Source organism: Vanacampus margaritifer, chromosome 16 (genome assembly GCF_051991255.1).
Source record: "Vanacampus margaritifer isolate UIUO_Vmar chromosome 16, RoL_Vmar_1.0, whole genome shotgun sequence".
In the NCBI taxonomy this organism is placed as follows: domain Eukaryota; kingdom Metazoa; phylum Chordata; class Actinopteri; order Syngnathiformes; family Syngnathidae; genus Vanacampus; species Vanacampus margaritifer.
Genome location: NC_135447.1, coordinates 2352174 through 2380138, shown reverse-complemented (window position 1 = coordinate 2380138; position 27965 = coordinate 2352174). Strand labels below are relative to the sequence as shown.

Genomic DNA, 27965 nt, shown 5'->3' with positions numbered 1-27965 from the left:
GTGATAAAAAAGCAGCAAAATGTTGAATGTATTGTGATCACTCCGAGTGCTCCCAAATGTGTGTAACCAACGACAGCACGAGCCAGACGTTATTGCCAGCCGCAGTAACGCCGCTGTCAGTTTCATCAAAAGAGGACGCAGTAGAGATTGAGAGGAGAGGGACACGAGGGACACTTATTTACTTTAGGATTTCAGGGACTTTAATTATAGCCGAGGAAACATGAGGATTTTCCCTAATTCACATTGAGTTGATGATAACTATTTGCAGTATGGCCGTGGTGGAACCCATGACCGAGTTTGCCTTTATTATTAATTATTTATTATAATTATTATTATCATCATCATTATTTATGTTTGCTTTTACATAACTATTTTTCAAATCATTTCGTCGCTGACCGTTGCATTTTGCAGTTTGAGCAGTAGGGGGAGTGATAAACTTTATAGCCACTAAAACAGTCACACTTTGAGAAAGAAGAAGAAGCAGCACACCAGGCAGAAAATGGCTCGCTAGGAGAATGGATGTCAACTCACCCGTGGTTGATGTCAGTTTATGGACACTTTAAGCATGCTTGATCACCGCTGATAACGAAAATGTTTAAAAGGATCAAACGCGCCAACTTCCGACGAAGGAACGAGTCCGACGAGGACGAGCGGGAGGAAAATGTGCAGCCGATGCTGGCGCCGACGTTGTTCGGGCCTGTTTTGGAGGAAGTCCCGTTCCTGGAGACGTCCAGCGGCAACAACGACGTTAGCTTAAGCCCCGGGAGCAATGGCCTCGGGGGCGGCTTTAAAAGCGCCAGGCGGGACAAGAAGGTGAAAGACAGCGGTATGGTGCTCGCACCCACGAAAGCCAGTTTGCTGAGTTTCGACGATGAGGAAGAAGAAGGTACCGCAACCGCACCGGCGTTCATTTTGGCTAGCGATCGGAGCGTGCTGTGCCGCCATTTTCACATTGTTCACGTTTCTAAAATAGAATTTATATCAATAGCGAATTGTCAAAATTTTGCAACGGGACCATTCGTTAATGCTACCTGACTGACAGAAAACTTGTGAGATGAAAAAATACAACTATGTGCACCTCCGACTATTCGTAGTTCTAAATTCACATATTCACTGTTTGCAACTGTCTTTCCTTCATGCCATGGCTACAAACAGAAGGACCAGACGTCTTCCGAGTGAAAAAGTCCAATCACAGCAAGAAAATAGTCAAGCAGCTCAAGAAAGAATACAAGGAAGACTTGGAGAAGTGTGGTGTTGTCAAAACAGGTAGGGTACCATTTACTGACATGTTATTGTATTCACTGAGAAATAAAGGACAATTTGACAATATGAATACTCATACACTGGCTTCCAGGCACCATTTTGCCAAACAAAATGCAGTTCATTGTAATTTTGCATCTTTCTTTTTGCTCCATAGAAGCGGTGCCTCAACCTGTCGTTGCCATCAAAGAAGAATTGTTCAGCAAAGTGATCAGTGAGCATGGCGAGGACGAAATGGAGGTTGATAGTGCTGACGAGCAGAGGGAAGAGTTGAAAGGCAGTCAAGTACAGAGAGTCAGCAACAGCACCGGAGCAACTTTCAACACGCTCTCCTCTCTCAACACTTTGAGACCTGGTACCACTTTGCACCATATTTCTCGCACCCAAAATGTATTGTTGCCATCATCATCGGAGGATTTCATTTTTGGCACCTATGTGTTTCTCTAGGGGAGATCCCCGACGCAGCGTTCATCCATGCTGCCAGAAAGCGGCGACAGCTGGCCAGAGAACTCGGAGGAGACGCCCCACTCGTCGAGACGGAAACCCCCAAGAAACGTATGGCGCAAGAAGACCAAGACGGCAGCGATGATGAAGACGAGGATGAGAAGAGGATCCGCTTCAGCGGCGTGCGGAACAAATCCCAGAGGCAAAAGATCGCAGAGGAAATAGGTCAATTACCTGATTTTGACATGTCCGGCATGTTTGCCGTCGTGGCTTGACTGTCGACTGCGCGTGTGTGAAGGTATCGAAGGCAGCGATGACGAAGCGCTGGATACGGGTCATGATGAAGAGGTGAGCCGGTGGGAGCAGGAGCAGATTAGGAAAGGGATCAGCATACCACAGGTGAGACTCCCTGAAAACCAGAACACATTTTGAGCAGTTGTTCTATCTTGTAATATGGAGGACCAAAAAATGCCTAAATAAAAACATAATTCAAAAATGAAATAATACAACATTTATGTAAATGAAAATAAATGCAGTCTAGAAAAGACATGACGGTCCCAAGTGAGCACGTCATCTTGTCTCTCTCGACCAGGTCCAAAGCAGCCAACCAGAGGACAGCTCGGCTTACTACCAGAACAGCTACGACACTCAACCTTACGGCGCTGGCTACAGCATGCCCTTCACCTACAGTGTGCTGCCCCCGCAGGCCTGCAAGCCCCCGGGCCCAGCAGACAGCGCTGCGGCTCACTTCGGCCTGTCTGTTTGTGACTTGGCCCCGGTGTCCATTGATCTGGTAAAGAAACGCCTGCAGGATAGGTAGGTCATGTACAAGACCGGCCTTGTCATGTCGGCCACTGCTTTGTGGCCGCCTCTGGTCTCGGAGACCCCGTAAAGCTACATACAGAGCTAACCACATACTCGGCTTTGGCCAGAAATGACTTCTGAATTCTTACAACTGCATTGAAGCCTTCTGTTGCGTCTAATCATGCGATGTAAAGCAAATGTCCATTTGACCTACTTCCTACTCCCTGTTTGTTTGTTCTTCTCCCTCCCCTGCTCGTTGTGTGTGTGCGCAGGCTCGGTCATATGCGCACAAGCCACAACGGCAACGTCAATCGCTACACGCAGATCCAAGAAGACCTCAATGCCTCTGAGAGCGCCATATTGCAGCTGGACGGCTCGTCCAATGACAATGCAGATCAATATCAATTCTTGCAAGAGATGCGAGGGTATGTTGGAGACTTGCTTGAGTGTTTCGGTGAAAAGGTAAGGGAGATTGTCTGCTCTCTTCTTAGATGTTTTGTGTCTGTAAAATGAGTACATGATGAAGTGACATACAAATGATTATTACTGCTGATATTTATAAGTAACTGCAAATAGTTTTCAAAAACATGGTCTGTTAATATTATTGGGGCGCTAACATTGCCTCTTATTTACATAATTGTGTGCACATAACTTAGATGCTAGATGACGTCAGTGTTGTAGAAATGCTTGTCACGGGGCAGGAAAGGTGGAAAATGTCGGGTTACAATTTAGGATTGATACAAAATGGTGTCATGGAATAATGCCTTCCGTAAGCAGTGTAAAAAGGGCTACAGGGGGTCCTTGTCAAGAATCCTGACACATTTCAAGCTAATTTAACCGTGGAAAAATCTGTTGTTTTTTTTGTAACCATGATTTCAGTGTTAACGATGGACTACGGCTCTGTCATGAATCAAGGACCCCCCTGTATTGGTTTTATGCAATTCAATTTGTTTCTAGAGCACTTTAACAACAACCACAGCTCTACAAAGTGATATATGTAAAACCAGACAATCATTTGATAGTACAATAATAACTAAATAAATAAAATACTCTTTTCCTCTTTCTTCAGTCCCTCTTGTTGCATGTCGTGTGAAGCTGCTAGTAGAGGAGCAGCATGCACTCCATACTTTTACAATTCCTCTTAAACTGTTTGAATGGATAGCTTGCTTGTGGGAAGTGTAAGCCAAGAGAATACTAAAGAAAACAGCGCCGCGCATTCTATATGATTGTATTGGCGAAATTGTACATGCATATTTAATTTAAAAAGTTTTCTTCTCGCAGCACTAACTCCACGGAGCAACCTGCATCTTCTAAACGCATCAATGTTTGTTTTAATTCTAGGTGATCGCTCTAAACATAGTGATAAGAGTGGGATAGCAACCAACCTTAAAATGGATGCCTTAAATGATAGCGGAATGTTCGGTGTTGGGTAAAAGCACATCTGTCCATTTGCTGTCATTTATGGCTTCAACCACTGGCGATTTATTTGCTTTTACTCCACACTGGTAATATTCCAGCCTTTTTTTTTTCCTTTTTTTTTTTTGTACGTCACAATCCTCTTTTCCCCGACAGCGGCGAGGTGTTGCTGTGACTCGGAGCCCTGCTTTTGTGCGGTTCAGAGGTCACAGAAGGCGTCGTATGTTTCAGGTGCCCGCCATCGAGGAGCTGGAGGCCGGCATGCACCAGTTACTAAGGCAACGGGCCTCGCGACTCATCCAGAGAAGACAGGATGATATAAAAGATGAATCGGCGGAGTTTGCAAGCCTTTCAAGTCAGTCCATCCTGAAGGTTTTTATGATTCATTCGAACGGCATCGTTAGTTCTGTGCGAGTGGGCGAGCGAGCTCTGTGTCTGTATGGTTGGGATTGGTCGCCTTAAAAATGCGTGAGCTGGCTTGTTTGCGTGCGAGTGAGCATGTACACGTGAGAAAAATGTTGTCTAGTTTTGCACGGAAGTCTCGCTGTCGGCGGGATGCCGGTTAAGTCACTTTAATTAAAGGTGGCAAAAGTTATCTTGTGATCTCTATGAGCTAACAAGTATCTTGCAGACAGGTAAGTGAACAGGAACTGAAACAAAAGCAGAATGGGCAAAAGGTGAATTGATGGTTAAAGGTGGTCCTCTGTTTACTATTATTTATTGTATTTACGACTTTACTACAAAACCGAGGGCCCTTGCGATGTCTAAAACGAAAAGGATGTGACCAGCAGAGGTGCTGTTGATTTGGTCCCCACTAATTTGACATCACATCAGATAGCATTATTTTTCAAAAAAAAAAAAAAAAATGTTTGCTAACATTTTTACTGGTTGTTAATTTTTCTCATGGCCAAATTCCCGGTCCGAGTACAAAGATGGACTTGTAACAATGATTGCTAGAAGAACATAATAGATGATAAAACGTTGGCATTATGAAATGTTTAGCCGTGTTAATGACGTAAGGTTATAGGGTGATGTCCTGCCAACACAACTGGCCCTCACATCACTCCTGTCTCTTGCAGGTAAAGCCGTCATGGCTCCCAGTCTGGACTCATTCGGTCGCGACCGCACGTTACACCAGGAGAGCAGTCGCCAGAGAAGGATAGCAGAAAGAGAGGCCCGACGGTAAGAAGAAGAAAAAGAAAAAGTCGTTAAAAACACGCCGGCTAATGTTAAATCCTTTTTTTTTTGTCAGAGCTCGGCGACGTCAAGCGCGAGAGCAAAACGGAAAGTGGGCAGAGCACAAAGAAGGCTTGTCGTCCGATGACGAGGAGACGTCGACGGACATCACCAGCTTCAACATGGAAAACGGTATTCAGTCACGTTGACAAGATTTGTCGAATTGCCGGCGCTCAAACATCAGCCGATGCGCAAACTTGCTCCCTTCCCAGATCGTATCAGCAGAGAATGTAAGAAAGTTTTTGAGGATGTGGTGGAGGACTTCCATTCCCTGGACTCCATCAAATCCCAATTTGAAGTGTGGAGGCGGGACTACGCCGGCTGCTACAAAGACGCTTACATCGGCCTCTGCCTGCCCAAACTCTTCAGCCCTCTCGTTCGACTGCAGCTCGTTACATGGAACCCTTTTGACGTGAGCACTTTGGTTTGAAACCTGCGATGAGCAAAAATCTCAACTGCGTTCTTATTATCATTTTACATCCCTCCAGGTGCAGTGTGCAAACTTTGAGTACATGCTGTGGTTTGAGACGCTGCTGTTTTACGGCTTTGAGGAGACGAGCACGTTGCAGAAAGGAGACAGCGACATCGGCCTGCTGCCGGCTATCGTGGAGAAGGTTGTCCTCACCAAACTGAAAGGTAGCCAATGAAATACTTGCACTTACACCAGCTTTTCTTAAAGGGGAAGGCGGCCCCCCCAAAACAATAACATGTTCTATGCAGCCCCACTAGTTTAAATGTGGTATTCTGGTTAATACTGCGTTAGTGGAATATGAGTTGAGCAGGAAAATCCAAACTTTTTTTCCCCCCCATCGTTATTTGCCACTTGCTGTCGGCTAAAGATGACGACATCAATGTTGCTCAGGGCTTGGGCAACGACCAATCACAGCTCTGCTGTTTTTTTTTTAAAGCTGTAGGTGGCAAAATGGCTGGATTTTGCTTCATAACTCATATTTCACAAATGTAATATTAATCACATTGTCATGTTTAGACTGGTGAGGTCACATATAACATATTGTCAAGAAATGCTTATCGTTGAGTTTCCCTTTTAAGATGGAACGCAAAGGCAGCAGAAACAATGGGGAAAAAAAGCAGAAGCCCCAGAATTGAACCCTGTGGAACACCATGTGTTCCCTTTGTACATGTGAATTCCTAACAAATGCGGTGGATACCCAAAATTCAGATTCTCTAAAAGGTCCTCCAATTTGGAAACCAAGCAAAATTTGAGGGGGAAAAAAAAAATCGCAGTTTCTCGACCTTTGAGTTAACTCCGTATTCCGCATTTGCACAGTGTTGGCAGAACAAGTGTGGGACCCGCTGTCAAACAGTCAGACGGCACGACTGGTGGGTTTCATTCGCAGGCTGATGAAAGGTTACCCAACTGTCCTGCATGGGGACAACCAATACACACGGGTAAGTAAGGCCTACTCACAAAAACACATTCATGTGGGTATTCTTTGTCTTGACGTAAGCATTCGGAATCATCTTCTTTTTTTCTTTTCTTTTTTTTATCTTGTCAGGAATTGTTGAAAACGGTCGTCCTGCGTGTCCGGCGGACGCTGGATGAAGATGTCTTCCAACCCCTCTACCCCAAAAAGTATGCCGCGTTTTTTGCTCAAATGGCTTGCGTACGGTGTATTTATGCTACTATTGTGATTTTTGCTTTTGTTCAGTTTGCTGGAAAACAAGAACGGCGGTCCCTACTTATTCTACCAGAGGCAGTTCTGGACATGTGTGAAGGTTTGTAGAAAATTCCCTCACTTATTCACAGTTTGTGTGAAACCTATCTGTAGCTATTGGCAGAAAAACTTTGCCTATTGGGCTATTTTTGTGCACTTCGTGTAATGTCCTAAGATGCCACAAGATGGCTCCAAAGCCTTGTTTTATAGGAAAGTCGTCTAACAACTGTCTTGTGTGATAGCTGTTGGGGAACATCTTGCAATGGGAAGGGATCATCTCCACTTCCTGTTTGAAGGACCTGGCTTTGGACAGCACTCTAAATAGGTACATCCTCTCGGCGCTGCAGACCACCGATGTCAGTGAGGACAACGTTCAAAAGACCCAGAAGGTAAACTCTTCGTGGTTGGCAGGCGCTGCGTTCAAGTGCGCGACTCTCACGCTTGCTTGCGCTTTTTCCTCTCAGGTGGTGGACTGTTTGCCGATGCAATGGTTCAACGGGCTGAAGGGCCAGCAGACGCTGCCTCAGTTGGAGCCGCTGTGTCGCTATCTGGTCCATTTGGCCAACTCGTTGCACCGCGGTAGCTCGGGCGCTTCCGATGTCGAACGACGTGTGACAAAGTAAGACCGTGCGTTTCTTTCTTTATAGCTTATCATTTGTTTCGCGAGTCAGCACGAAAAGAAATACAGTAATGCTTACGGAAATCCGACGGCTAAAAGTTTAGCAGATGGGCCTGCCGTACGCTGTAATCATTTTCTCGCGGATAACGATTCAACACGATTTTTTTGTGCCCACAGGGATCAAGTGAAAGAGATTGTGAAGATGCTGGTGTACATGAAGGCCGTGGACCACATCATTGCCGTGGCAGCTGAGCAAGGCATTAAAGACATCAAGTCTCTGTTGGAATCCAAGTCGTAGACAGAAGCGCAGCAGCACTCACAAGTTTTTCGTCATTGTCGTTTGACTCGTCACGAAATTGGACTCTGGGCTAAATTTGCTCTCTAAAAACAGTTGGGTCAAAAATAATCCAATTATGGGTCAACAATGGACCAATCCTCTACTTGGGTCAATTTGTTGGGTCAAATTAACCCTTAAAGTGGATCGGTCCATTTTTGCTGCATAACTGGGTTACTTTTGACCCAACTGTTTTTAGAGTGTGCATATGGGTTAAAACACATGTAAATATTGTGAATAATGTATAGAAAAGTTCCTGTCTTCATGCACTTGTCTAATATACTCTTGTATGATGCAGTCTAAGAAACACTGACTACATGCCAACAACATTCAGAATACATTTGGACTTAAAATTAGAGGATAAAATATACTTCTAAAAAAAAAATACAGTTCATACTGAGTTCTGTGAAAATTGCCTTGATACTCCTCTCACTTTTTCCTGCGCTAAAAGTGGCTTCCTCTTGCACCACACAAAAAGAACGCCGTCACACCAGCCCCCGTCGATGTACACCCATCTGAAAGTTGTACTGTAGTCTTGATTATTTTTTTTTTTTTTAATAATTTGTCTGCTGCTTGTGAATAAAGTATACATTTGAAACTACACTACCGTATCTGATTTGTTTGGTTCCCTGTTTTGTCAAAGTGACTGATTTGACATTTTAAAGCCCAACTTGACCGCCACTGCGGTCCGTTATTCCCACCTACTGTGCCAAAAGAGATAATCGGGTGTGCTCCAGGAAATGATCCCATTTCACTGAAATGGTCTGAAAACTATTTACTACAAACAAATGTACGACAGTGAGGGACATAACAGACCTTTCCAGGGTTACTAAACAGTATACAATTATTTTATGAAATTAGCTAAATTAGATTGATATAGTAGCATTATTCTGAAGGCTTTTATGAGAACGTTTTCTATTTGATTTTTTTGGGCTGATCGGTTTCCTTAAAAAAAAAAAAATCTAATGTGACCCAAGGTTAAACAAAAAAAAATCGTGCAAGAGTTCACACAAGATTTACAGTCGTTTGCATACCGCTGGCTTTAAATTCGGTGACTGCAGCACCCCTTCAGCCAGGTTGGCTACTATTACGCAACTGCGTCGGACTCAGGGCGGGCGGGGCTAAAGTGTGAGCGTGAGACCACGTTTTAAACCAAGTGGCCCCGGAAAAAAAAAAAAAAAAAACGAACCCTTTTTCTACTCCACTCTGCAACCGGATCGGAAAAGTTTGGACTTATATCGTGTGTCGCTCGGGTGTGTGTGTGTGGGGGGAAAGATAACTTTAATATCATCTGATGCTCTCGTTCAACTTGTACAAGGTAAGCTACGCGTTGCTTCACTACGACGAACTACTACATGTGCACGCATACAATACAGAGCACTGTGTTCTACTGCCTGGGGTTTTTAAGTACAGGTTTCGCAACAAGAGATTCGCTGGCACATTATCGTTGCAAATTGCGTTTATTGAAGACCACCCTACGCACGTGCATACTTACTAAAGATAAAGAAGTGTTAAGGACTTGCTTTCCCCGTCAATAACAATGCAACCCGCCTATGCAGCAGCCCTTTTACATTTTTGCACACATATGCTACAATGCGTTTATTTAACTTCGATTAAATACTGTACAGCAAATCGAACTTCATGAAGTGAATTCAATCTTTTGAATACTGCACTGATAGTTACAATGTAGTTACTTGAAATGGAATAAAGTCGATTTTTTTTAAATCTGGGTGTACAGTATCCAAACAAAAAATAAACTAAACATTTTTTCTTTTTATTTAATAAAAAGATTTGTGTTTATGTTTTGTTTTGTTTGGAGCGAGCCAATAAGGATTAGAGGAGCATAAGGGGCGACCGCAGCAATACGATTGGATGCTGTGAAGGGAGTAATATTGCAATACTGAAAAAACGCAAGAAAAATAAGACTATTTAATGCAACATAAAATAATGTTATATTACAAGACTAAAGCATGGGATAAGTCTCTTTTTTGTGTGTTGAATAAGTTTCAGTTACTCGAAAAAAGTAAAAAAATAAAAATGAAAAAAAAAGTTGAGAAAAAACGTAAATCTAAAAAAAAAAAAGGTCATACTTTTATGACAAAGTAATATTGTGAAACAGCGAAAAGTCATAAAACGTGGGTCGTTAACTTCTCGTTTCCAAACATTAGCATTTTATTCTGATAGCATATAGCAGCTTCATGGAGTGAAAGCAGCAAGTGGTTACAAGGGAAGACACGATAGCAACAAATCCAAAGTCGTGTGAAATGCATCACACGTGACTAAAAAGTACAAGTAGTAGCAGGCACTATAAACAATCCAGTTTATTGTAGTTAAACACAAAATCCTTCCTACAACATGTTGATTGCGTCCACCTTTTTGGAAGTTAAAAGCAGCCATGCCGCCGGTACACTTCATTTATTTCCAGAGCGTCTAACTTTAGCTGCTGTGAAAGTGGGTCAGCGGTGGTCTGACTGTCGGAACGGAGATATCCTGTATGTTCAGCTACGTAAGTGGCGGCTTTCCAGGTTCACCGAGATCGGACCCGCTCGCCACTCCTGTGGGCTGTGTTAGATATTAGTAACATTTAAATTCTTTATTTTCATATATTAACCATTGTTATACATTATTAACATCTTAATTCTTTATATTAACCATGTTGAAAGGTTTTATAGACGTGTAAAGCAAGTAGTGTTGAACTCAGTATCATTTGACCTTAAGCTGGGACACATTATTTGGTCTAGAAGTTCCTTCTCTGTGGGAAAACACATTTGGTCCTTGAGAACAGAATCTGCTTCGAACACGCACCCCTGACTCTGTTTTCGCCATCGCTCACGGAAAAGTACCCAGAGAGTATGTTTTGTCTACAAATGAAAGAGAGGCGGTCGGTTTTAACGATAAGAAGCCATTTTACACGCGGAAGAGGCACATTCGGCGCTCTGAATTCCACCTGTTAAGTGATGAATTGGAGTCTGTTACGATGTCCAGAGATCTCTGTTAGATTAAAATCATTTTTGCAAAGGTTGTTTTTTCTTACATTAAATCTGTCTTCAAGTTTTGGAACACGCAAAGAGGACAAATATTTTATTCCTCTTCAGCTGCCATAGTGTTTATGTAGTCAGTAAGACTAATGTACTTCAGGTTTTCAAAGCAGGGTTACAAATGTTGAGTGGTTGTTGTTAGAGTAAATACATTGAAAAGTGTACATAATAACAGTGAACAGCTACTATTTGTCCCGCCAGAACTTTCGCCTCTTCTCTCGCACACAGAAACTTCGCAAGAGGTCTTTGTGAACTTTTGTGCGCCGGGAAACATTTTTGTAGATGAGAAAAAGAAAATAAATTTAAAAAAATTAAACATCAAATTATACAGTAATGAATTATTTCATAAAATAAAACAATAATATGCAAGGTAATTTTTTGAACTAACTTTTTTTTTGGTATTTGCAATAAATCAAGTAACCATTTTTAAATGAGATAAAAGTACATGTTTGTTTTTTTTATAAATAACGATTTTAGTAAACCAATTTTAGGGCAAGAAAAAGAGCTAGAATATTTACACAAATTTTTCTGGAAAAATACACGTTAAAGTGGCGCTCATTTCACGGCTTCTCACAAGAGCTCAATTCAGCGAGCGATGCCAAAAGCAGACGCAACAATAGAAAGAAGGTGAGAAGGGAAGCTGTTTTAAGCAGGTGATAAATGAGGCGCAATGTTTTCCCAACGGGGGCCATAATAGAACGTACTCGAGGAGAATATGAGAAATTTGACCTCCGTCCAGCTGGACGTGCAAACAAGGGCACGGCCGGCACGGCACGTGTTGCCTCTTGTTTTTATTGACGTGCTCAGTTTACAAGGTTGGAACTATTCTTTCACAACTACACAATCGCATTTGGGGATTGTTGTTCATATATGAAATATGTCTTTCAATGGTAACGTTTCACGCATTGCATCCACCCTACATGGATACAAATATTTTATCATCAATCTGCCCATGTTGGTATTTACCCCCAAAATTGGATTGACTTGAAAATTTTCAATTAATCAAAATACTCAAGTTGACCATTTAACCACACTGACCATTTAAGGCTATAATATTTTTGGTGTGTTTTACAAAATGTCTAACACACTATAGACAAACATGAATTTGATCTAATGTTTATAAACAGGATCTAATATTTCCTTGTGGAAAATCCTGACGTGAACCAGGACACCATTTCAACAACATCATGTGATGACGTGTTTTGACTCGGAACACATCAACACATTTCAACGCCGTGAACACGACGTTGCGGTTCTTTCTGACCCGCCGGAATACCTTCCACTCCACTCTTTGTTCTGTTCTATTTTCATTTTAGCTTCATCAAAATGTCTGCCATCGATCCACATGCAGGTCACAGTGGCGAACAGCACCCACGTATACTGTAAATGTCAAGCGTGGTCTTCTCTTCATGCTCCTTTCCGATTGGCTGTCAACGAACACACCCTTGTTTTTCGCCTGACACGCCTCCACTGAAGGGCACAACTTCGATCTTCTACACACTCACTGACATTTTCTAACTCATTTAACAGCAAATTATCTGACAAGTTGTCATGTCCCGATTTCAGCAAATTGCTTGAATTTCGAACCGTCCTCCTCTGCACGATGACCGACGCTTCAGCGTGTGTGTGTATGCACGCCAGCACTGCTCGGAATAGCTCAGCCATGTGATTCCCGCCGATCCTATTTTGGAACCCTTTTAGTTGCCGCACACACTCCTCCCTGGAGCGCAAAGAATAGAGAACAAACGTGCCATTTAATCCCGTTTCTCTGGAGGCGGGCAGCGCTGCAGTGTAACCGCAAAGAAGAGTCAAGTAAGTGATTGTCACCGTTGGCATATCTTGCAAGCAATGTCGTTGTAGAGTTGCCGTGTTGCATCTAATTGACAGTCCTCTCAGGGTTACGCTATATATTAGCATTTAACCGCTAGTTCAACTGGTTGCGCTATTACTTCAGCTAATGCTAAATGCTATCTTGGTTGACAGTTCAACAGATGTAAGCAAGCGATGCATTCGCCATCATCCAATCTTTTTGGCGCTATTCCCAGCAACTATTGGAGGCCAACTTGATCTCTGGCCAGCGACCGCAGCATTAGCCTAAGCAGGACTACATTTCCCATAATTCTTAGACAAGTAAGCAGGAAGTAGTTCCTGTTGAGATAGGACGAAAACACACCCGCTAACAGTTAGATACGTTTTTAATTGGACTAGCATCGCTATGACGATTGTGTGATTGACATGCATATGGCCCAAACTATCGTCTTGTTTACGGGACTTGCGTAAAAGTAAGACAAAACTACGGGGCCGACTTGCTAAATCAGCCGAGACTCGAGACGAGACACCCAAAACGGGACCGTCGCGGGTAAGATGCGACATCTGGTCAGCCTAAATGCTCGTGGCGGTGGGTTCGCCTATCCCTGATTTAAGATGTCCTCATTTATGCTGCTTAATTGTACCGACAGTCTGCTTTTAACTCGGCACTCCGTTCCCTAAACTTAGTCACTGAGGAGGTCATGCGGTTCATAAAGACAGCTTTGATTTACTGTTTCTGTGTGTGGTTCTGTAAGCACTCAACCAGTCGTACTATTTTTACGCACTGTTTTTTCTTTTTTTAATTAATTTGACAGCCAGGTTTATTTAAATCTCTCTTATCAAAGGCTATTTTACATCAATTTACCTGTAATCACAATTATACGAGGTGTGTCAGAAAAGTTCCAGGACTGGTATCACAAAAATATAGCTTTCAAAGCTAACTACGAGTTTCCACAGGCTGTGACATGACTATCGCTGTCTGCATGACCTTTCAGAGTTTGGGTCACCATGTCAGTGAGTTATGGAAAGGCGCCATCATCGGCATTGATCTCGCTCATTCATGGGACCTTCTGGATTCCTTCCAAATCACTCCAAAAGAAGTAGAGTGATTAAAAAAAAAAATCCCTGTCCCACTTTCTTTCCCTCAAGCTACTCCCTTTACATGAACTTAACACTAAGGAATGCAAAAGGGATGTTGAACTGCTTTTTATCATCCAGGGAGTATTTTTCCACGAACAGCTGTGGCGTCACGCACTGTCGTGGTTTTGGTGCGAGACCTCTGCAAGACAGCTGAACACAATCTGCGTCAGTGATTGACATCAAATTTGTTCAAACAACAAACTGAATCATAACCGATAAATAACATCTCTCTATCCGGAGTCTATCCTGCTTATCCTGTTCAGGATCACGGGAAGCTGGAGCCTATCCCAGTTGATTTAGAGTGAAAGGCGGACTGACTGGACTGATCGCCCAGTCAGTCCCAGCGCACGCATAGAAGCGGGAAAAAAAAACAGTGTAACATTAATCCGTTTTGAAAACCCAATGAGGAGGTCATTAACTCTTTGACTGCCAAAAACGTTAAATAACGTTTAGTAAAATCCTATGGAGGAGTGCCAAAGACGTTAATAGACGTTTTTTTTTTTTTTTCAAAACAGGTGAAACTAACCATTTTCTATTGTTGATTACTCAAAAACGGAATAAGGTAGAAACAAACTTTTTTTTCTGATGGAAGATGAGAGTCCAATCTTTTTTTGGCAGTATGTGCGTTTCCATAGTCCAAACACATAATTTTCTATGGACCTTGAAAGATCAGTCAAAATGCTTAAAATCGGCTGGCACCCACGGCATCCCTTTTCTGAAAACGTCTGGCAGTCAAAGAGTTAAATACCCATTGGGCAGTTTGCAAGCAAACGGCTAGCATTAGCAGCTAACGTTAGCCATCAATTATACTGCTTGTCTTTGTCCTACATCTTCAGTTTCACTCAACGACCGTCGACACCCGGCTAAGTGTTACATCAATTCATCTAACATGGGACAGAAATAGTCCGGAATTTTGGACAGGTCATTGTGACACGCAAAAGTCTTTGAGCTTGAGTGCGCTCACTTGATGCCAACCGTGCTTGTTTTTTTTTTGGTAACTGTTGCAACATATTTTCCTGAAAAATGTATGGATATTGCTAAAAGTGGGCGTTCCAACATTGGGGTTCCACTTTATGGATATGGATTGCGCCCTTGTTCATAATTAGTAACTTCAGTGTGTACGAGGCTCTAAATCCATTGCGCTACTTGTGTCACGACATGAATATTTGTATCAACCAGTCTGTTCAGAGGGATTTGGTTCCACGTCTGCGAATTCTGTTATGCAACGCATGTCAACAAAAAAAATCCAGCAATGAAATGGATTATCCGTAGACTTTTGACATTTTTGGACACTTGACAGAAATTGTGGATTTGGGATGCGTTACGCAACACAGGAAACTGTTCTACTTAAGTATGTCCATCGTGTAGATCTGATTGCAAGCGCGACCGCTAAAAGCGTTGCCACAGCTATGTGCCTCGCTGCCAGTGGCTCAAACGTCTTCTGTTAACCGCTGTATATAACTGGACGCCTCAAACCCGTTCTCATTTCTACCAGCGACGGAGACCATTGCATTGTCTTTTATCGCTAACCTTCTCCTTCTTCCAAAGGTGTACGCCGCTTCTTCCCTGTGACCCCCCCCCCCCCCCCCCTAAATCGCAGACAACCGTCTCCGCCTTCCCTTCGTTCGGACCGATGGGGCTGGATAAACTTGTCCGGTTTGGGAAGCAGTTGCTGAGGGTCAAGGTGGTGGACTGTAACGCAGAGGATTCCCGCCTGTCGCGATGTCTCAACACTTTCGACTTGGTGGCGCTGGGAGTGGGCAGCACGCTGGGGGCCGGCGTCTACGTGCTAGCGGGTGCGGTTGCGCGGGAGAATTCAGGTAACCGCCGTCTGTGATTTAAAGCTCCTGTCGTACGCCGTTTGAGTCTTTAATTCCGAGCCTTGTGCTGTGCACTCCCAGGGCCCGCCATAGTGCTATCTTTCCTGATAGCCGCTTTAGCATCCGTCCTAGCCGGCTTGTGCTATGCTGAATTTGGAGCTCGTGTTCCCAAGACGGGCTCGGCTTATCTGTACTCTTATGTGACTGTTGGTGAACTCTGGGCCTTCATAACCGGATGGAACCTCATACTCGCCTATATCATCGGTAAGCCTGCATTTCCTACATACCAACCAGAGCATTCACCGAGTGGTAACTTCCAGATGAAATGTTATCTCCATGCGGCCAATAAACAGGGATGTGATTTGACCAAAGTGAAATTATCTGAAAATTTAGCCGGGGGTCTGGGGGCCGCTGGCACCCAGCTAGGTCCAGTTTTTAAGTACTTTCAATGCACTCACATGACAAAGAAATAGACAAAACAACAGCATAAATTTCCAATGTATATTGAACTATCCCATATAAAATGGCAGTTTTAGTCAACTCAAAATCAGTCACATTCAAAAACATTGGACTGCCTTTGCTTTTAAAAACTATCACTGAGAATATCATCATATCTAACTAATGTGATTACTAAGTTAACACATAAATAATGTTGAAGAGTTCAAATTTCATGAACAAATAATTGTATCATGACCAAATGTAAAGTAACTCCTATTAGAGCATACCACAAATGTCTTTGTTATAGCAGAAGATGTTATCTGTCGGAGTCATGTGCATACACAATGAACTACTAAAAAAAAAAAAATCGGAATTTTTTTTTTTGGGGGGGTAAAAAAAGCGGAATTCCTCGAATTAGCGGAAAAATCACATCCCTGCAATAAAACGTGACATGAAATAACCTGATCTGATATGTTCAGTGTCATTTTCAAATTGTCAAATTTCCGCCAAGCGAGTAGTCTAAATGAGACGGATGCAATTATAACCAGGGTCGGCGCTTCAATGAATTTTGAGCATCCGTCAATCCTCAACAGTCGGGCCATGGGACACCCCTCCGCCATCGCGCAATCCGTCAATATTTCAAGGCATTGTCATCCGTCATTCCACAGCGAAACGGCCGTCCGTCAATCGTCAGCAAAAAATGGGCATTCCGTCATTGACGCAATCTATTTACGGTAACGCGTAATCTGTCAAATTTTTCAAAGTTTCCCGTCATTCGTCAATCATCAACAAAACAACGGACGGAATGCCCACTTCTCATTATAAAACCGCATCAAATGTTGTTTCAATGTGACAAAAACATGAAGTCTCAATCATTCTTCCTGCCATTCAGGTACTGCTAGCGTGGCCAGAGCATGGAGCGCGACCTTTGATGAGTTGATAGGGAAGCGGATAGAGGAGTTCTGCAGAGGGTACATGCAAATGAATGCGCCAGGAGTGCTGGCAGAATATCCGGACTTATTTGCAGTTGTCATTATAATCATCCTCACAGGTAAAAAAAAAAATAAAATAAAATAAAAATCATCTTAGCTTTTAAAACCTTTTTCGCCCCCTTTCTGACCATGTGATTGATCATTTTTTTCTCCGGTTTCTTGTTCACATCTAAGGTCTGCTGGCATTTGGAGTAAAAGAGTCTGCAATGGTCAACAAGGTTTTCACTTGCATCAACATGCTAGTCCTGTGTTTCATGGTGATCTCTGGCCTGGTCAAAGGTTCTTTGAAGAATTGGTACCTGGACCCTGATGAAATTCTGCATGCCGGTAATAGCAGCAACTCCAGCTTCAAGTGAGGACACGCTCGCATATCACTATTAGCTTGCTGAAGAATGAGACATTTTCATGAAGCACTTTCAGGCCCACCACCAAATGTTGCATCCAATCAAAAATGCACGAGCTCGGGTTTTGGGAAACGAGACTCATTTGGCTGTCAACCACCATACAAAAGAGTCGATATATATTGTATTTTACAGTAATACTTATTTATAACTATATTTGTATTTTCATCTGTGCCATGGGTCGATCAGCCATGGATCTATAGACCTCATCAGAGGAAATTAAAAGTATTTTCCTTTTTGATTAATTGTACATAAATATCCATGTATTCAAGTTCGGCGGGCTTTTTGTGAGTGGCAACGTAAGATGGCCGCCGGTGGCTTCGCTTCTCAAAACGGCGCGTACGCGTCATTGCTAGCTCATTCATACAAGTCCATGGTTGCGCCAATCGATGTGCGGTGCTTCTACCCCTGCAGATGCCACTTTGCTACTTACCGCCACCTACAGGATTGGAGTGGAACATTTTGCGACTGCTAACCATTTGTATTGACATTTTCTATGTTTTTTTCTTAATTTGTATTCATCTCAGAGCTCATTTACAAATATGACAGCTGTCTTGCTCATAATCCAAGTCCCCCCCCTCTGCGTTTAGTTTTACAGATGTATTACCAACGAGAGAGGAACTCGGAGTTGGTGGCTTCATGCCATTTGGTTTCTCAGGCGTCCTCTCCGGAGCCGCGACCTGTTTCTATGCATTTGTTGGATTCGACTGCATAGCAACCACAGGTCAGTGTTGATTTGCTTGGCCCTGGAGTCATCCTCGAATTTCCCCATGCCAAATATCACCCAGTGGACATACTTTTGGGGGGGGGGGGGAGTGTAACTAGATCTGGAGCAGAGATCATGTCCCCAAAGCGTGTCCAAACATTTGGCGCTATTACATAAGTGGGGCAAAGACAAACGTTCAAGTTTGAGAGTGCTTGGCCCAATACGAACTGTGACCCCGGCAACGAGAACCACTCGGACAACCTTCCTTTTATGTACTGTAAGCTTGTAATCTGTTCACTCTGTAAAAGGTCTTTAAAAGCGTCCTCTCACCCCTCTTGTCCCACCCCTCCATGTGCTGAATTCTAATTGGCTCCCGCGCCGTTAACCCTGAGCAATTATTTGAGCTTTATTTATGAGGGCGCTTCCCGTCCGACACGTGGCAGAAAGACGTTAGTGTGTGTAATCTGGGCCAGTCGGTGGCTTTGACCTGTCAAAAACCGTGAAAGGACCCAGACGCTCCCGTCATCGCAACGTGGTATTTAACTGCACAACAAGTCCCGAGTGTTGGTCTCGGGAACGTCGTTGCGTAACGGCCTGTCAGTTGAATAGTTGGCTGTTTCGGTCGTACCGCTGCGAAAAAGAAGCTCCTTGTGCAATTCTGTTGCAAAATGCAGCGGAAACTATTATTAAATCAATCACTTTGCACCGTCTTTCCACAATGTTTACATCTACAGAGGCCTGAAAACTAAATGAGGCTAAAGTTTAAAAACATTCATTTGTTATGACCAAACAGTGACATAGGAACTAATGATTTTTTTTTTTTAACTGGTAGAAGGCACAATTTATTAACCTGTGAATCCACCTGCTGCTATTAAACAACAGAATGATCTTTGTGTTCAACTAAACAGATCCAGATTTCTTTGCAATGAACTCATTCACTGGCAGCCGTTTTCAGTGAAGCAATCCCCTTCGCTCCCGGCTGTTTTACTGGATTTTGACTAGTTTGGCAAGGCCCACAGAATCAGGGATGTGATTTGACCAAAGTGAAATTATCTGAAAATTTAGCCGGGGGTCTGGGGGTCTTTGTCACATGACAAAGAAATAGACAAAACAACAGCATAAATTTCCAATGTCTATTGAACTATCCCATATAAAATGGCAGTTTTAGTCAACTCAAAATCAGTCACATTCAAAAACATTGGACTGCCTTTGCTTTTAAAAACTATCACTGAGAATATCATCATATCTAACTAATGTGATTACTAAGTTAACACATAAATAATGTTGAAGAGTTCAAATTTCATGAACAAATAATTGTATCATGACCAAATGAAAAGTAACTCATATTAGAGCATACCACAAATGTCTTTGTTATAGCAGAAGATGTTATCTGTCGGAGTCATGTGCATACACAATGAACTACTAAAAAAAAAAAAAAAAAAAAAAAAAAATCGGATTTTTTTGGGGGGGGGAGATAAAAAAAGCGGAATTCCGCGAATTAGCGGAAAAATCACATCCCTGCAGAATGTTGTGTTCTATTGCTATCAAAACATGGAACCTACCAAAAGAAAGATTAGAGTAAAAAAATATATATATATATCTATCTGTTTCCGTTTAGAATATAATCAAGTTTAATAATTATTTACAAACGTGTTTAAGACAGTGGGGGGGGGGGGGGGGTAGCTTGTTGCAACATGGCCCTGGTTGATTTCATACTCTGCTGCCACCTGCTGTCCATTTTTGTATTAACTACCATTGCTTCAAGCGTCTCTCTTCAGTTCAGAGGCTGCATCAAAGCCTTGTGGATGTAAAAAACATATAAATACGTCTTTGGGAACATATTTCGACGTTTTCGGAAGAAATGAGCTCAGTAAATTGAGATGAAATCAGCATTTCATGGCGCAAGTGTACCTGACGGCGGCTTGTATTTTGCTGATATTTTAGGAGAAGAAGCGAAGAACCCGCAGCGCGCCATCCCCATCGGCATTGTGTCGTCGCTGCTCATCTGCTTCGTGGCCTACTTCTGCGTTTCCGGCGCCCTCACGCTCATGATGCCGTACTACCTGCTGGACAGCAACAGCCCGCTGCCCGTGGCCTTCAAGTACGTGGGCTGGGACGGCGCCAAATATGCCGTGGCCGTCGGCTCCCTTTGCGCGCTGTCCACAAGGTAAGCCCCCCGTTTTTGATGCGCTTCCCGTCGCTACGTCTATTTGCGTATGCGTATTTTTGAATTGGCTTGGCTCGCGAAGAATTTAGTGTCGTCCGACTGCGTGGGCGGATATGAGACCAGCAAAGGTCACTGCGAGCGGCATCTTGTCTAAAAATCCGTCTTGACGGGAAGTAGTTGATGTACTTGTGAATGTGTACGCGTGACGTCATTTGCTACCGTGTTGTTTTTGCTAGCATGGACTCTCAGAAGATGAGCATTTCAGCAGTTGGGACTATATTTATATATTTTGCTGATCCCCACAAGTTTAGACCTCTTTTTGAGGGTCAAGGCTTGGTTTTAGAGTTTAGGTTTGAATTGGGTTATGGTTGAGGTTAGGCAATCATTTTTGACGGTTGGGGTTAGGAGGAGGGGCTAGGAAATGAGATAGGCCCCCATTACCGGTAACCACCAAGTCCTAGAGACGACATTGACATCAATCCCTAAGGGGGAATGGTTTGATAGATGAAAAAATGTCTTTGAATTTCATTTGACTTCTGAGGGTCCATTGTCGTTTAGTACGACTTATTCCAAGTGGTACGATCCAAATCGTGTGTTTAATTGCATGCCACCGTCTCACTGCATGTGTTGTTCTATACGGTTGTTATGCACGCGACTCAGGATGAACGCTTTGTCATAATTGTTGACTATTTGAGATAATGCCTGATGTCTGTGCACTGGTTACTATACTTCCTGCTCCCCCCCCCCTCCCCCACCTGTGGTAGCCTGCTGGGCTCTATGTTTCCAATGCCCCGCGTCATCTGGGCTATGGCTGACGACGGGCTGCTTTTCCAGTTCATGGCCAAGATCAGCCCGCGCAGCAAAACCCCGCTAACTGCAACCCTCACCTCTGGCATTGTGGCAGGTGAGACACTAACACGCATGTTTTCAAACAGCCATTTGCGGATTCTTTTTCATGCTGCAGGGCTGAGGACGCCAGATTGTATATTATGTTTTTTTTTTTTTTTTTTTTGAGGGTCCTAGAAGAAACCAGTACCTAAGCATGCAAAAGGAACTCACTAATCCTCTCTAACGTCATGCAATTTCTACTCAGAGGATAAACGCATGATGTCGCTGTAACGGATATTTCTTTAGAATTGGAATGCGGATTGAAAAACAAGTTAGGAAGTTGGTTCTTATTCAAGACATTTTCTGCATGCAAGCATCAAAATATATCAAGTCCACCGTGTCATGGCCTGCAAGCTCATTTGCAGCCGGTTTCACACCCCGCTGCGGCAAAACTGCAACTTTCCAACTGACTAATTATTTCCCCTTTCCCACTACTGACCTTTCTCAACCCCCCCATGTCCCGTTCTCATGTCTGTCCCCCCAATCTGTTGTTTACCTCCCCACGCCACCCCAGTCTGTTGGGTTCCATGTTCCCCCTGCCTCGTATCATCTTTGCCATGGCTCGGGATGGCCTGCTCTTCTCCTTCCTGGCCCACGTCAGCGAGAGGAAATCCCCCATAACGGCCACTATGACTGCCGGGGTTCTGTCTGGTAAGACGAATAGGGGACGCAAAGACATCTGCATGGGCCGTTTTTGGACTTCGCGGAATGATGACTTAAAAATTTAAAAAGATGTGTGTATGCTAACGGAAGAAGCTACCCTTGAGTATACCGTAACTTTAACACAATATGATCTCCAAACGTTTTTTTTTTGTTGTTGTTGTTTTTTAATCATTTCAAACTCATGTAACAACACAAAGATTAAAATTGAATAGTTACCTACATATTAGGGCTGCTCGATTATGAAGAAAATCGATTATTTATTTATTTTCAAAACAAGAAAATGTTTAAACGGAAATATTATCAAGACAAATAAAATTCTAGTTCCTTTTGGATAAAACAAAATGTATTAAATTAGTTATTTTAACATTTTTAAACAACTCAAAATTAGTGTTAATACATTTTTTTTGGACGATTCTGCTGATTTTGTAATTGTGGAGTGCAATAATTGTAGTTATTTTAACATTTTTAAACAACTCAAAATTAGTGTTAATACATTTTTTTGGACGATTCTGCTGATTTTGTAATTGTGGAGTGCAATAATTGGAATTTTTGCTCCCAAAAACGTAAAAATACGTTATATTTTGAATATTGCCCAAAAACGTATATATTTTTACATTTTTTTGTTTGGTTCTTCATGCTGGAGCACACAGAAGACTTTGTTGCAGCCTCTGACCTGAAGAGGTGGCTTAAAGCAATGGTAGTTATAGCAAAAAAATAAACAAAAAACGCCAGCAGGTGGCAGCAGAGTATAAGAGATCAACCAGAGCCACTTTGCTTATAAAAGAGCACATTACAACCAATTTTCTAATGACCCGTTTTTCCTTCGTTCTCCCTTTCAAGCAATCATGGCATTTCTGTTCGACCTGAAGGATCTGGTGGATCTGATGTCCATTGGAACCCTGCTGGCCTATACATTAGTGGCCGCCTGTGTCTTGGTACTAAGGTCAGTTGAGCACGTTCAGAATCAGCAAAAAGGGGCTTATGTCCGTCCATCCAGCTACATTTGTTGCCCGAGCAGGACATAGTTGACTGTCCAAGTCAAAGTGGCGCGTTCTGCCCCGGGTGACGAGTGGAAATAACAAGTAATAGCACCGACAGGCGCTTCTCATCAGCACGCTCAGCAATCCTCGCACTGCGACGTCTGCTCTCAAGCAAGCATTCAAATTGAGCCCCGCGTCTTTACTGAATGTAATTTCACACCTCATCGTCTCTTAGACCGTGTGCCGACATTATGATTGACAGAAGGCATACGCGGGATTATTGCCTGCTAGCGTTTTGCATTACGGCGAGGACGCAGGTTGTTGCGGCTGCTTTCAAGTCGATGCGCCCCGTTTGATTGCCAGGTACCAGCCCGAGCAGGCCGGCGCCATGTATCAGATGGCCAATTTCCAGGAGGAGATGGAGCAGAGCGACGGCAGCATGGGCATCCTACCCGGGGTGGAGGAGAGATTCCGCTTCAAGACTTTGTTCTTCCCGGACAACTTTGAGCCCAGCTCGCTTTCGGGCTTCACCGTTAACATCTGTGCCTCTGCTTTGGGTATGCCAGAATGCACGGGAGCGAAACATTTAACAGCTGGAAAAATTATTGAACGGTCATTTAGGAAAGGGTTTCTGCACCTGTGTCCAAACTACGGATTGGGGGCCATTTGCGGCCCACCGTCTATTTTTGAGCGGCCCTCAGCATTTATTTAAAAAACAAAACACAACTTTTGGCTAATACATTTAATTAACTAAAATAGTAACAACATTTCTCGTTGTAATTAAATGAATATATTCCAGTTTCAGAAGCAAAAATATTTTCTTTCACTTTCTGCTGTTTGTGCGAAGCTGATTTGTGAACATATCACATAAATGATTAACTAAGATCCTCAAGTAAACGCCGCTTTAAAAATTGTGACTGATTAGTCTTGCTTTAATTCTGAATTTTGACATCTGTTCAGGGCAGGGGCGTATCTATTCCAGTGGAATGCAGGAGTTTGAACCACCCGAAGGGAAAAAAAAGGGGGAAAAACACAAACTGTTTGCCTTATTGCCTTTTAAATAGATTTTTTTTTACCCCCTCATTATTTTAAATGCCATGGGAATTTTTATTATTTATTAATTATTTTTGGAAATTTTAACCTAAATATCAATGAAAGGAAGAAATTAATTGAAATATTTAGCCATGGTTACTAGCTGCCTTGTTGTTATTGAAAGCAGTCTTAGAGATACTTTGCAGAATTACAGTCAGTATTGTCAACTATATTTAGTGACTTTTCCAACTTTCTAGCATCAAAGGAAAAAAAAAATCAACTCCAATTTAAAATTCCTGACGCCAGTTTGAGAACACGTTTTCATCCAGACAATTGAGAACGAAATCCACATAAGTCCAAAACATCACAACATGCAGATATAAATATCATTGAAATGGGATTGGATTTGACAGACATTCGGGTTTTGACTCCACTACTTTGTTGCTATGCAGGACTGCTGATCCTGGTTTTCAGTGCATTGGCAGTCCAGGGAGGCTCAGCTATGTGGAACATCGTATTCCTCAGCATTATCTTCCTCGTGTGCCTCCTCCTCACTTGTATTGTCTGGAGACAGCCGCAGAGCAAAACAAAGCTCTCTTTCAAGGTTTGTGTCTTTTGCGCCGCCACAAATGAGCATCGAGTGAAACGAAACGCGCTTCCTATACAGCTCTTACACCCTGCTGTCATATTTTTGTTTTGTAGGTTCCGCTGCTGCCGATTCTTCCGGTGATCAGCATGTTTGTTAACGTCTACCTGATGATGCAGCTGGATCGAGGCACCTGGACGCGCTTTGCCATTTGGATGGCTTTAGGTAAACAGGAGTCGGCGTTGGTGTTGGCGAGTCGGCGTGGGCAGGAGCGGTGGCGCTTTCTGGCATTGCAGCACCCTCAAAATGCGGTCATGTTGTCAAACAGTAAAGAGAGCTCGGCCGTTTGTTTGCCCAAGCTTTTTAACAGCCACTTTCCACTTTAATTAAACATTGGTTGATATTTCAAAATGCCTAATGAGAAACTGTCACAAAGACTCATTGAATTTGCTCTTTAGTTCCTTTCCTGTGGCTTCCTGTTGATCTCTAAGAAAATTAGTAGACACTAATATTTTTTAAATAAAATATTATTTATTTGGATTTAAAAAAAAATAAAATTCAAAAAAAAATGCCACAATCCCCTAAAAATTTAAATGGCCTGAAAATGTCCAAAAAGTGGCCCAAAAAAGGCAGAAAACATTTCAAATAAAATTAAATAATTTAAAAAAAGGAAGAAATTCTGAAAATTTCCATAAAACGTACACGAATTGCAACAAAAAAAGCCTCAAAATGTATTTTAAAAAAGCACGAAAGAAAATGTTTAAAAAAAGTCGCTATAAAATGTCCCCCCCAAAAAAACTAACAAAGAAATCTTGAAAATTACCATAAAACGTCCACAAATTGTCAAAAACGTCAGACCATAAAATTACCAAACGTCAGCACCAAAAGTCAAAAATGATATATGAAAAATTGCAAAAATATATATTATATAATAAATATAATCAATAAAAACAACAAACGAAAGGTGAAAGGCAGAAGACAGACGACTAAAAATATTCAATTCGATATTTATTTGTCACTGCAAATAATAAGAGATAACGTTATGAGCCCAAATACTGGCATAGTGTGTCTATAAAGTGCAGAAGTGCATATGGAATGTCAGCAGAAGTCAACTGCATTAATCATATCAAAATAATAAGCATGACAAACACAAAAAACACGCAAATCATTCATAGTAAGAGTGCAAAATAAACAGAACAGAGTGGAAGGTAATGCGAGGCCTAAACCAGAGTTATTGCAGTGGTGTAAAAATATATTTAGAAATATAAAAATTGGGGATGCTTTTATTTTGTGCTCTCAGCGTTTCCTTCATTCCAATCTTCAAATGTTTTGCGGCTCCAGACAGATTTTTTTTTGTTATTGATTTGGCCCCCAAAAAAAAAGAAAAAAAAGAAAAGGTTGCTGACCCCCGCCCGGTCTGGCTCCCATTTCCAACATTGCGAACAACAACTGTATTTTGTTTCCCTGCAGGATTTCTGATCTACTTCTGCTACGGCATCCATCACAGCGCCGAGGCGGCGGCGGGGGGTGGCGCCCGCGCGTCTCCCGACACGGAGATGAACGGCTTCAACCGCGATTCCGTATCCACCACGCCCGAAAAGGAGGCCTTCCTTCACAACGGCATCGAGGTCAGGGACGACGACGACGGCGGAGACTCGTAGGTGCCGCTTTTGATTTGCATACGCGAGCAGCTGCCTCTGGCAACCGCCTCTGGCAACCGCCGTGTCATTCGGACAAGCGTGTCTTATTGGCATTAAAAAGACAAGGGACATCCTGTGACCTCAGTGCACTGTAACGTGCCTTACTGTGATGGTAACTGGCGTAATAATATTGCCTTCTATTTGTAATGCATAAAGTGATACTTCCGCATGGGAAGATCTGCGAACACTTATGCAAGAGATGTTGAAATCCCCCCCCCGCCCCCCCCCCCTCCTCTTCTGGCAGGACACATTAACACAAATGGCTGAGTTCTAATGTTATTGCTATCTGTCAGTGGCAGCAAAAATGGCCGCACCTGTTGAGGCAGAAGCGGAGGATGGCGGTGATGATGTGTCCAGAATAAGGTCGCAACTTTGTACTTTTGGGATCTAAGAGATGAATCTGACCAGTGTTGAGCATTGCGTGAACATTTTCACAGTGCTGGCTGCTGTGTCCTTTCGCACCCCTTGCTTATTACATTGTGGAGTTTCACTTTTACTTTATTATACACTTTACCCACTTTTATATCATTCTATACGTTTCCCCATTATTAAAGCCTTTCAATTCATTTTTTTTTTTTTTTATGGATCCAAATAAACAAACCTGCATTTTGCTTTAAAATTTGTACACATTAATTATAGTAACACGTGGCTTCTATTTACATTAGCCACAACTATTTCTAGTTTGCTGTGATGGTCTTATTTTTAAGGCCATTTACCGCGCGGGTTGGGAATATAGAATATAGAAAACTAGAATATAATAAAAGGATATGTACATATGTTTTTGTTTATATTACTTCAAGTAAATTATTTGTAAATGTTGGGAGTGGTTTGTTTTTATTTTGTATGTCTGGTGTACAAATTGTCTACAGATGATTTGATGACAGCGATGTTGTACAGTCGCACGTGTTCTCGGGATGATTCGAAATCCCCCGACTTCACTTCCCGTCACTGGAATTAGCACAAGACAAGACTGTAGTTGGGAGTTGAACGGGTGTGTGTGTGGGGATAGCATTTTAGCATTCTGCTTGTATCGGAGCTTTTCAGGAGACGCCCAAAAAAAAAAAACATTGTGCTGTACAGTGATAATAAACTCCATGAATTGTGTATGTGTTTGCCATTTGAACTTGCTTAAACCTGTTTTGTTCATGCAGACAGAAATTTGCTGGTTATCTGTCTGAAAGAATAAAAAACAATATTGTCGTTTTTTTTTTTCGTTTTTTTTTTTATTACGTAGCACTCAATTAATTTTGTCATGAAGAGTGGATCCCCCTTTTCTCGATTTATTTATTCAAATGCATTTCTCATTGTCACTGAATCAACAACATCCCATCCATGTAAAAAAAAAAAAAGTATATATATATATCACACCAATTGTTAACTACACACTCACCATTCACAATGCCAAATGTTTTGTTTTTTTTGTTTTTTAAATTAACTGTCTTTTGGTATTCCATCACCATCTTCTGGTAGGTTCTGGACTAAATAATGTCATGAGATTTTTAAGTAACAATATTAATATTATTGGGGCCACATCAAAGAAAATTTTTTTTTAAACTTACAAGTTTATGTATGAGAATAAAAGGTGAAATGTTACAAAAATAAGATTGCAACTTTAAAAAAAAGAACTTCATAGTATTTACCAGAAATATGCGTCTTGACTTCAAGCTGAAACAAACACACCAACAAGTCTAAAGTAAACATGCATGTGTGCTTTTGACAAGGAAAAACGTGGCTGCATTTTCTGGATGGAAAATCATCAATGAGGTCATCGTATGACGATTGTTGTGCAATGTCATAATCGATGCTTATGATGGCC

At 42.3% G+C, this 27965-nt stretch overlaps 3 protein-coding genes and 1 long non-coding RNA gene across 10 annotated transcripts in view; 2 read left to right on the top strand and 2 right to left on the bottom strand.

Moving 5' to 3' along the window:
* LOC144036137 (uncharacterized) overlaps positions 1-2083 on the bottom strand; it is a 134475-nt gene extending 132392 nt beyond the window's left edge. For all 4 annotated transcript variants that reach the window (XR_013288592.1, XR_013288593.1, XM_077546502.1 and 1 more), the window contains exon 1: positions 1939-2083. The gene's annotated coding sequence lies outside the window, so the exon portion shown is untranslated. The remainder of the gene's footprint in view (positions 1-1938) is intronic.
* On the top strand, positions 477-8392 carry paxbp1 (PAX3 and PAX7 binding protein 1). The gene is made up of 18 exons (XM_077546500.1): positions 477-886; positions 1156-1266; positions 1418-1615; positions 1708-1929; positions 2003-2103; positions 2297-2520; positions 2781-2970; positions 4156-4279; positions 5004-5106; positions 5177-5292; positions 5373-5572; positions 5649-5796; positions 6449-6570; positions 6678-6754; positions 6831-6897; positions 7079-7225; positions 7301-7455; positions 7633-8392. Exons 1-18 carry the CDS (start codon positions 592-594, stop codon positions 7751-7753), a joined length of 2721 nt encoding a protein of 906 aa, XP_077402626.1. The 5' UTR covers positions 477-591; the 3' UTR covers positions 7754-8392.
* Positions 8393-8963: 571 nt separating this feature from the next.
* slc7a1a (solute carrier family 7 member 1a) lies at positions 8964-27354 on the top strand. 4 transcript variants are annotated; one of them, XM_077545860.1, is made up of 14 exons: positions 9042-9107; positions 12144-12639; positions 15325-15596; positions 15678-15860; positions 16927-17085; positions 17201-17378; positions 18018-18151; positions 20078-20300; positions 21065-21204; positions 22692-22794; positions 23195-23388; positions 24316-24467; positions 24566-24674; positions 25920-27354. In XM_077545860.1, exons 3-14 carry the CDS (start codon positions 15410-15412, stop codon positions 26108-26110), a joined length of 1953 nt encoding a protein of 650 aa, XP_077401986.1. In that variant the 5' UTR covers positions 9042-9107; positions 12144-12639; positions 15325-15409; the 3' UTR covers positions 26111-27354. The 4 variants fall into 4 exon arrangements, with proteins under 4 accessions (XP_077401987.1, XP_077401988.1, XP_077401986.1 ...); XM_077545861.1 differs by lacking the exon at positions 12144-12639 and having other exon boundaries at positions 8964-9107; XM_077545862.1 differs by lacking the exon at positions 21065-21204 and adding an exon at positions 21703-21839 and having other exon boundaries at positions 9040-9107; positions 12144-15596.
* Positions 9954-27965, bottom strand: part of LOC144035838 (uncharacterized) — a 55907-nt gene continuing 37895 nt past the window's right edge. Inside the window, exon 4 of the long non-coding RNA XR_013288517.1 lies at positions 9954-10351. This is a non-coding gene — a long non-coding RNA (uncharacterized LOC144035838). The remainder of the gene's footprint in view (positions 10352-27965) is intronic.

Bases quoted from the DNA above. Each gene is read 5' to 3' on its own strand.
- paxbp1 (XM_077546500.1), top strand. From the start codon at position 592: ATGTTTAAAAGGATCAAACGCGCCAACTTCCGACGAAGGAACGAGTCC. The intron at 887-1,155 runs GTACCGCAACCG...GGCTACAAACAG, and splicing joins CGACGATGAGGAAGAAGAAG to AAGGACCAGACGTCTTCCGA. The intron at 7,456-7,632 runs GTAAGACCGTGC...TTGTGCCCACAG, and splicing joins GTCGAACGACGTGTGACAAA to GGATCAAGTGAAAGAGATTG.
- slc7a1a (XM_077545861.1), top strand. From the start codon at position 15,410: ATGGGGCTGGATAAACTTGTCCGGTTTGGGAAGCAGTTGCTGAGGGTC. The intron at 15,861-16,926 runs GTAAGCCTGCAT...CCTGCCATTCAG, and splicing joins CATACTCGCCTATATCATCG to GTACTGCTAGCGTGGCCAGA. The intron at 17,086-17,200 runs GTAAAAAAAAAA...TTCACATCTAAG, and splicing joins CATTATAATCATCCTCACAG to GTCTGCTGGCATTTGGAGTA.